Source organism: Arachis stenosperma, chromosome 3, assembly GCF_014773155.1.
Source record: "Arachis stenosperma cultivar V10309 chromosome 3, arast.V10309.gnm1.PFL2, whole genome shotgun sequence".
Classification (NCBI taxonomy): Eukaryota; Viridiplantae; Streptophyta; class Magnoliopsida; order Fabales; family Fabaceae; genus Arachis; species Arachis stenosperma.
In genome coordinates, this window is record NC_080379.1 from 73,453,585 (window position 1) to 73,463,744 (window position 10,160).

The following is a 10,160-nucleotide window of genomic DNA, read 5'->3' on the forward strand; positions in this document are numbered from 1 at the left end:
TGCTTGGTTAACAAGTATTTGAGAGCTGCATGGTCAGCAAACACAATAATTTTAGAACCAATGAGGTATGATCTGAATTTATCAAATGCAAAAACTATAGCAAGAAGTTCTTTCTCTGTGGTGGTGTAGTTCCTTTGGGCTTCATTAAGAACCTTGCTAGCATAATAAATGACATGCACTAGCTTGTCTCTCCTTTGTCCTAAAAAAGCACTAATAACAAAATCTGATGCATCACACATCAATTCAAAAGGTAAGTCCTAGCTAGGTAGTGCTATAATAGGTGCAGAGGAGAGCTTGCTTTTAAGCACTTCAAAAGCTTGCATACATTCTCTATCAAATATGAATGGTACATTAGAGACAAGCAAGTTACTTAAAGGTTTGGCAATCTTTGAAAAGTCTCTAATGAACCTTCTATAAAACCCAGCATGTCTCAAGAAACTCCTAATTGCTTTGACATTGCAAGGTGGAGGTAACTTTTCAATCACTTCCACCTGGCTCTATGTACCTCTATGCCTTTCTTACAGATTTTATGGCCAAGGACTACCCCTTCGGTAACCATAAAATGACACTTTTCCCAGTTCAAAACTAGGTTAGTCTCTTGGCATCTCTTGAGCATCAAGGCAAAATGGTGTAGGCAATTAGGAAAGGAGTCACCAAACACTGAAAAGTCATCCATGAAAACCTCAGTAAACCTCTCAATCATATCAGAAAAAATGGACAGCATGCACCTTTGGAATGTGGCAAGTGCATTGCACAAACCAAATGGCATTCGTCTATATTCAAAAACACCATAGGGGCAAGTGGAAAAAGTCTTCTCTTTGTCTTTAGAATCCGTTACAATCTGGTTGTAGCCTAAGTATCCATCCAAGAAACAGTAGTACTCATGTCCAGCAAGTCTCTCCAACATTTGATCCATGAATGGTAGAGAAAAATGATCCTTCCTTGTGGCTTCATTGAGCTTTCTGTAGTCTATACACATGCACCATCTAGTCACTGTTCTTGTTAGTATCAACTCATTTCTTTCATTTGGCACAACTATGATTCCCCTTTTCTTGGGAAATACTTGAATCGGGCTTACCCAAGGACTATCTTAGATGGGGTAAATCACCCTTGCTTGCCATAACTTCAGCACCTCTTTTTGAACCACTTCCTTTATTATTGGATTTAATCTTTTTTGTGGCTATATTGAGGGTTTGGCATCCTCCTCAAGAAGGATTTTATGCATGCACATTGAAAGGCTAATCCCCTTTAAATCTGAAAGTATCCATCCTATGGCATCCTTGTGTTGCCTCAACACATTGATGAGCTTCTCTTGTTCTTCACTTAAGCTTGAGTTGATGATTACAGGATATGTGTCATTGCTCCCCAAGTAAGCATACTTCAAGCTTGGGGGTAGGGCTTTCAACTCCAGCTTTGGTGCTTTCACTTTCTCTTTAGTTGCCTTGTCTAGCATGATTGAGCCTTCTATAATTTCTTGTGGTAGTTCACCACATGGTGTTTGTTGATCTTGCTCCGTTGCTTCTTCACATTTTCTTCTTCTAGAACTCCTTGAACCAGCTTCTCTATTGTGTCTACCATCATGCATTCACCAATGGACTCCTTTGGGTAGCTCATTGCAGTGAAAACATTGAACACCATCTTTTCTTTATGCAGTCTTAGAACCAACTCTCCCTTTTGCACATTAATTATAACCCCAGCTGTTGCCAAGAATGGTCTCCCAAGTATGATTAAAGAATTTGCCTCTTTCTCCATATCAAGCACTACAAAATCTGCTGGGAAAATGAACTCTCCCACCTTAACCAACAAGTCTTCCACCACTCCATGGGGAAACATGAATGTCCTATAAGCTAGTTGGAGTGCCATCTTTGTTGGCTTGGCCTCTTCAATTCTCATTCTCTTCATCATGGCCAAGGATATAAGGTTAATGCTAGCTCCCAGATCACACAATACCTTCTCAATATTTATATCCCCTATTATGCAGGGGATTTGAAAGGTCCCAATATCTTTCATCTTTTGGGGAAGCTTCTTTTGTATGATGGCACTACATTCTTCTGTGAGCACTACAGTTTTCTTTTCTCCCCAGTTTTTTTTTGTCATGAGCTCTTTTAGGAAGTTGGCATAGAGTGACATTTGCTCTAATGCCTCATTAAAGGGTATGTTAATTTGAAGTTTCTTAAAGATCTCCAAGAACCTAGAAAACTAGCTGTCTTTCCCATCTTTTTTCAGCTTTTTTGGGTAGGGTGCTTTTGGCACGTAGGGCTTCAAGACTTGCTTTGGTGGAGCTGGAGCAGGTGTCTCTTCTACCTTCTTGGTTTCAGAGTCATTTGTAACCTCTTCTTCTTGTAAGTTGTGGCTTGAGGATGTCTCCTTCACCACCTTCCAACTTCTTAGAGTGATGGCCTTGCATTCCCCTCTCGAATTGGTCATGGTATCACTGGGGAATGTATTTATAAGTGTTGGTATCTGCTTGGATAGGTATCATAATTATGATTTCAGTTTTGAGATTGCTGCCCCGTAGTTCTTCATGTTGGATCTGGCCTCCTCTTGGATTGGCTCTCACAATTCCCAGGATTGGGATTGATATAAAAACTAAGTATTCTCCTTTCTTGTGGGAGGGCATGGTTGCTCATAACCTCCTCTTGATGGTTATGTGCTTCACCCTCCATGTTTTGAGTTGGAATCTCTTCTTGTCATTCTTCACCAACTACCTTCTTTCCTCTTGCTACTACTTCCGTTCTCAACCTTAGAAATGTCCTTTCCAATTCAGAATCATAAGAGGTTGCAGCTCCTCTTCTCCCTGTCATACACAGCACAACAAAACTAAACTAAGATAAACACCCTCTTGGAAGAAGGGTGGGTGAGTTAAAAGTTAGTTTAAGCAAAATGTCAAACAGTTAATGTGCTTCTTGTTAGAATGAATATATGTACAATGAGTAGCTGAGAATTCAAGTGCTAAAAGAATTAAAGAAAATATGGACTGAAATTTAAGATAATAACAAAGCAGAGAAAATCCTTAATCTAAATACCCATCAACTTAATCATTGTTAATTCAGAATCAATCCCCGACAACGGCGCCATAAACTTGGTGACATGGAATCTTGTATCTCTACAAAAATTTTCTTCAGCAAGTATACCAAATTATCGTCAGGTAATAACTCACAATAAAGTGAGGTCGAATCCCACAGAGATTGATTGATTGAGCAACTTTAGTTACTGGGTGGTTTAGTCAAGCTAATCAAGAAGAATTATTGAGTGCAGAATTCTAAATAGCAGAATTATAAATGACTTAAAGGTAAAAGAAAGCAATAAAGTGCAGAAATGTAAATGGCAAAAATGTAAAGTGCTAAAACATAAATGGCTGAATTGTAAATGGGGAATGGGTGATAGCAGAAATTAAAGAAAGCTATAAAGAATAGGGAAGATAAGAATAGGAAAAATTCATTGGGATTAGGAGATATTGCTCTCTTTGGATTAAATCTAGATCATATCATCTTCAATCATGTAACTCATTGACCTCTTGGCAATCATGATTTATTGAACCCCAATTCTTTGGTGATTCAATATCTCAAATCTTGATAATCAGCCAATTCCTTGGTCTAATTGTTCATGAAGAGAGATAAGCTTGGCCCTTGATTATACCACACATCCTCAAGTGTGAGAAGGGATTTCAAACATGGTTCCATGTTTCCTTTTCCAAAGTTCCATGAAACCCAATTTGCATTCAACCTCTTTTCTAAGATGATTGAATGCTATACTTGAGAAACGAAATTCCTTCTAGCAAATCAAAGAGAGATGAAAAGAAGAATAAATTCACTATCATTAATCCATCAAGTACAACAGAGCTCCCTCTCCCAATGAGAGGGAGTTTAGCTACTCATAGCTTAGAGAAAAGTACAAGAGATGGAAGAAGATGAAGTGAAGTGAAGAGTAAAAACAAAAACTAGCTAACCCCAACCCCTTTTTCAGTACTCTAAAGGGGTATTTAATTATACTACTCCTGTTGCTAAAAATGAAAATTACCACAAAGGAAAAGAAAATTACAACTGAAATTTAAAGGAAAAACCAAGTAAATTGATATATGTGCCTGGCATGTGAGTGGCATTTGAGCGGCGTGCCACGCCTGGCTTCTAAGTGGCACGCTCCCTTTGTACAGCTAGCCTGGCGTGCCACACATTCGAACTCAAGTGGCATGCCCATTGTGATTTCTCTCTTCTTCCTCTCTAAAAACTTGAACTAGCGTGGCACGCCCAGAACTGTTGTGCTATGCCCTTGTTGAATGCTTCTTCTTTCTTCTTTGGTCAAATAAACTGGTGTGCCATGCCTAGGTCTGGCGTGCCACGCCCTCAATAAGTCTTTCATTCTCTTCTCTGGAAAGTAGAACTGGTGTGCCACGCCCATTATATTGCATGAATAAGCCCCTCTGGTCTGGTAAGTGGTGCACAAAATTGTGATCATCTACAATGGCGCCAAAGACTTGGAGCTCTCAAACGTGAATCACACTTTGTCACAACTTCGCACAACTAACCAGCAAGTGCACTGGGTCGTCCAAGTAATACCTTATGTAAGTAAGGGTTGATCCCATGGAGATTGTCGGCTTGAAGCAAGCTATGGTCACCTTGTAAATCTCAGTCAGGCAGATTCAAATGGTTATGGAGTTTTAATAATCAAAAGATAAATAAAACATAAAGTAAAGATAGAGATACTTATGTAATTCATTGGTGAGAATTTCGATAAGTGCATAGAGATGCGTTGTCCCTTCTAAATCTCTGCTTTCCTACTATCTTCATCCAATCCTTCATACTCCTTTCCATGGCAAGCTGTATGTTGGGCATCACTGTTGTCAATGGCTACTTCCCATCCTCTCAGTGAAAATGGTCCAAATGCACTGCCACCGCATGGCTAATCATCTGTTGGTTCTCAATCATGTTGGAATAGGATTTACTATTCTTTTGCGTCTGTCACTACGCCCAACACTCGCGAGTTTGAAGCTCGTCACAGTCATCCCTTCCCAGATCCTACTCGAAATACCACAGACAAGGTTTAGACTTTCCGGATCTCAGGAATGGCCGCCAATAATTCTAGCTTATACCACGAAGACTCTGATTTTTCGGAATGGAGGCTAATAGATACACGTTCAATCTTAAGTAGAATGGAAGTGGTTGTCAGTCATGCGTTCATAGGTGAGAATGAAGATGAGTGTCACGGGCCATCACATTCATCAGGTTGAAGTGCGAGTGAATATCCTAGAATAAGAATAAGCTGAATTGAATAGAAGAACAATAGTAATTGCATTAATACTCGAGGAACAGTAGAGCTCCACACCCTTAATCTATGGTATGTAGAAACTCCACCGTTGAACATACATAAGTGAAAATAGGGTAGGCATGGCCGAATGGCCCGCCTCCCAAAACGTGAACAATCGTCCAAGATTCTAAGATTCCAAAGATTCCAAGATGAAAATACAATAGTAGAAGGTCCTATTTATAATGAAACTAGCTATTAGAGTTTACAGAAATAGGTAAATGATGCAGAAATCCACTTCCGGGCCCACTTGGTATGTGCTTGGCCTGATCATTAAGCTTTACACGTGTAGAGGTCTTCCTTGGAGTTAAACATCAACTTTGGTGCCAGTTTGGCCGTTTAACTCCAACTTTTATGCCAGTTATGGTGTTTTAATGCCAGAAAAGGGCAGGGAGATGGCATTTTGACGCCATTTTATGTCATCAAAACTCGCGGAAAGTATGAACTTTTATATATTGCTAGAAAGCCCTGGATGTCTACTGTTCAACGCAATTGAGAGCGCGCCATTTTGAGTTCTGTAGCTCCAGAAAATCCAATCCGAGTGTAGGGAGGTCAGAATCCAATAGCATCTGCAGTCCTTTGTCAGCCTTTGAATAAGATTTTTGCTCAAGTCCCTCAATTTCAGCCAGAAAATACCTGAAATCACAAAAAAATACACAAACTCATAGTAAAGTCCAGAAATGTGAATTTTACTTAAAAACTAATAAGAATATACTAAAAACTAACTAAATCATACTAAAAACTATATAAAAATAATGCCAAAAAGCGTATAAATTATCCGCCCTTTTTGGCATTGTTTTTAGGTAGTTTTTAGTAAGTTCAAGCTACTTTTAGGGATGTTTTCATTAGTTTTTATGGTAAATTCACATTTCTGGACTTTACTATGAGTTTGTATGTTTTTCTGTGATTTCAGGTAATTTCTGGCTGAAATTGAGGGACTTGAGCAAAACTCTGATAGGAGGCTGACAAAGGACTGCTGATGCTGTTAGAATCTGATCTCCCTGCACTCGAAATGGATTTTCTGGAGCTACAGAACTCCAAATGGCGCGCTCTCATTGGCGTTGGAAATTAGACATCTAGAGCTTTCCAGCAATATATAATAGTCTATACTTTATTCGGGAATTGATGACGTAAACTGGCGCTCAACGCCAGTTCCATGTTGCTGTCTGGAGTCAAACGCCAGAAACACGTCACGACCCAGAGTTGAACGCCCAAAATACGTTACAACATGGCGTTCAACTCCAATAGAAGTCTCAGCTCGTGGATAGATCAAGCTCAGCCCAAGCATACACCAAGTGGGCCCCGAAAGTGGATTTATGCATCAATTACTTACTCATGTAAACCCTAGTAGCTAGTTTATTATAAATATAACTTTTTACTAGTGTATTAGATATCTCTGGACGCCTAGTCCTTAGACCTTCATGGGGGCTGGCCATTCGGCCATGCCTGAACCTTTCATTTATGTATTTTCAACGGTGGAGTTTCTACACACCATAGATTAAGGGTGTGGAGCTCTGCTGTACCTCAAGTTTCAATGCAATTACTACTGTTTCTATTCAATTCTCTTTATTCCTATTCTAAGATATTCGTTGCACTTCAACTTGATGAATGTGATGATCCGTGACACTCATCATCATTCTCACCTATGAACGCGCGTGACTGACAACCACTTCCGTTCTACCTTAGACAGGGCGCATATCTCTTGGATTCCTTAATTAGAATCTTTGTGGTATAAGCTAGAATTGATGGCGGCATTCATGGGAATCCGGAAAGTCTAGCCTTGTCTGTGGTATTCCGAGTAGGATTCTGGAATTGAATGACTGTGACGAGCTTCAAACTCTTGAAGGTTGGGCGTTAGTGACAGACGCAAAAGAATCAAGGGATTCTATTCCAACCTGATTGAGAACCGACAGATGATTAGCCGTGCTGTGACAGAGCATTTGGACCTTTTTCATTGAGAGGATGGGATGTAGCCATTGACAACGGTGATGCCCTACATACAGCTTGCCATGGAAAGGAATGATGTAAGAAAACTGTAATTTGAGCAGTAGGAAAGCAGAGATTCAGAAGGAACACAGCATCTCCATACACTTATCTGAAATTCCCACCATTCATTTACATAAGTATTTCTATCCTATGTTATTTATCTTTATTCCCTGTTTATTATTTATTATTATTCGAAAATCCATAATCAATTATAATCCGCCTGACTGAGATTTACAAGATGACTATAGCTTGCTTCATACCAACAATCTCTGTGGGATCGACCCTTACTCACGTAAGGTATTACTTGGATGACCCAGTACACTTGCTGGTTAAGTTGAACGGAGTTGTGTCCACACATAGCAAAGAGCCACAATAATGATTCCATACAATAACAAAGAGTACTATATTGATGTGATCACAATTTCGTCCACCAAGTTTTTGGCGCCGTTGCCGGGGATTGTTGAGTTTGAACAACTGACGGTTCTCTTGTTGCTCAGATTAGGTAATTTTCTTTTCAAAAACTTTTCAAAAATCTTTTTCAAGATTTTTCTTTTCTTTTTCGTTTTTTTTTCAAAAATATTTTCGAAAAAAATAATAAAAATCCAAAAAAAATTCATAAATTCATAAAAATAAAAAATATTTTGTGTTTCTTGTTTGAGTCTTGAGTCACATTTTAAGTTTGGTGTCAATTGCATGTTTTAAAAATATATTTCTTGCATTTTTCGAAAATTCATGCATTCATAGCGTTCTTCATGATCTTCAAGATGTTCTTGGTAAATCCTCTAGTTTGATCTTGATGATTTCTCGTTTTGTGTTGTTTGTTGTTTTTCATATGCATTTTTCGTTTGTTAGAGTCCATGCATTAAAGATTTCTAAGTTTGGTGTCTTGCATGTTTTCTTTGCATCAAAAATTTTTCAAAAATTATGTTCTTGATGTTCATCATGATCTTCAAAGTGTTCTTGGTGTTCATCTTGACATTTATAGTATTCTTGCATGCATCTTGTGTTTTGATCCAAAATTTTCATGTTTTGGGTCATTTTTGTGTTTTTCTCTCTCATCATTAAAAAATTCAAAAAATCAAAAAAATATCTTTTCCTTTTTTCTCTCAAAATTTCGAAAATTTGAGTTGACTTAGTCAAAAAATTTTCAAAATTAGTTGTTTCTTACAAGTCAAGTCAAATTTTCAAATTTTAAAAATCTTATCGTTTCAAAATCTTTTTCAAAAATCATATCTTTTCCATTTTTTCCTTTTTTCGAAAATTTCAAAAATCTTTTTCAAAATATTTTCAAAATCTTTTTCTTATCTTTATATCATATTTTCAAAAACTCACTAATAATTAATGTGATTGATTCAAAAATTTGAAGTTTGTTACTTTCTTGTTAAGAAAGGTTCAATCTTTAAGTTCTAGAATCTTATCTTGTAGTTTCTTGTTAGTGAAGTAATTAATTTTAAATTTTTAAAATTAAATCTTTTTCAACCATATCTTTTTATCATATCTTTTTCAAAATTTTATTTTTTTTTCAAAAATTTGATTTCAAAATATCTTATCTAACTTCTTATCTTCTTATCTTTTCAAATTTGATTTTAATATCTTTTTCAACTAACTATTTGACTTTTTGTTTGTTTCTTATCTTTTTTAAAACCACCTAACTACTTTTCTTTCTCTAATTTTCAAAAATACCTCTCTCTTTTTCAAAATTTCTTTTTAATTATTTTAAATTTTAATTTTAATCATATCTTATCTTTAATTTTTAAAAATCACTAACTCCTTTTCAAAAATTAATTTTCGAATTCTCCCTCTCTTTTCTCATTCTATTTAATTATTTATTTACTAACACTTCTCTTCACCTCTCTTCATCCAAAAATCCGAACTCACTCCTCCCCTTGTGTTTGGATTCTTCACTCTTCCTTCTTCTATTCTCTTCTTCTTTTACTAACATAAAGGAATCTCTATACTGTGACATAGAGGATTCCTCTTCTTTTCTTATTTTCTTCTCTTTCATATGAGCAGGAGCAAGGAAAAAGGTACTCTTGTTGAAATTGATCCAGAACCTGAAAGGACTCTAAAGAGGAAACTAAGAGAAGCTAAACAATCCAGAAACAACCTTTTAGAAATTTTCGAACAAGAGAAGGAGATGGCAGCCGAACCCAATAATAATAATGCAAGGAGAATGCTTGGTGACATCACAAAACCAACGTCCAAGTTTGATGGAAGAAGCATCTCCATTCCTGCCATTGGAACCAACAATTTTGAGCTTAAACCTCAACTAGTTGCTTTAATGCAACAGAACTGCAAGTTTTATGGACTTCCATCTGAAGATCCTTACCAGTTTTTAACCGAGTTCTTACAGATTTGTGAGACTGTTAAGACAAATGGAGTAGATCTTGAAGTCTACAGGCTCATGCTTTTCCCTTTTGCTGTAAGAGACAGAGCTAGAATATGGTTGGATTCACAACCTAAGGATAGCCTGGACTCCTGGGATAAGCTGGTCACGGCCTTCTTGGATAAATTCTTTCCTCCTCAAAAGATGAGCAAGCTTAGAGTGGATGTTCAGACCTTCAAACAAAAAGATGGTGAATCCCTCTATGAAGCTTGGGAAAGATACAAGCAGTTGACCAAAAGGTGTCCATCTGACATGTTTTCAGAATGGACCATATTAGATATATTCTATTATGGTCTATCTGAGTTTTCGAAAATGTCATTGGACCATTCTGCAGGTGGATCCATTCACCTAAAGAAAACACTTGCAGAAGCTCAAGAACTCATTGACATGGTTGCAAAAAACCAATTCATGTACACTTCTGAGGGGAATTCCGTGAATAATGGGACACCTCAGAGGAAGGGAGTTCTTGAAATTGATGCTCTGAATG

At 37.3% G+C, this 10,160-nt stretch overlaps 1 protein-coding gene and 1 non-coding gene across 2 annotated transcripts; both read right to left on the minus strand.

The window, feature by feature from the left end:
* Nucleotides 1–1,464: 1,464 nt before the first annotated feature.
* Nucleotides 1,465–2,130, minus strand: LOC130966258 (uncharacterized). Its single transcript, XM_057891046.1, has one exon. It carries the CDS (start codon nt 2,128–2,130, stop codon nt 1,465–1,467), a length of 666 nt encoding a protein of 221 aa, XP_057747029.1.
* A 7,693-nt stretch (nt 2,131–9,823) lies between these two features.
* On the minus strand, nt 9,824–9,927 carry LOC130971374 (small nucleolar RNA R71). The gene has a single exon (XR_009082596.1). It is a non-coding gene; the product is annotated as a small nucleolar RNA R71 (small nucleolar RNA).
* Nucleotides 9,928–10,160: the final 233 nt, after the last annotated feature.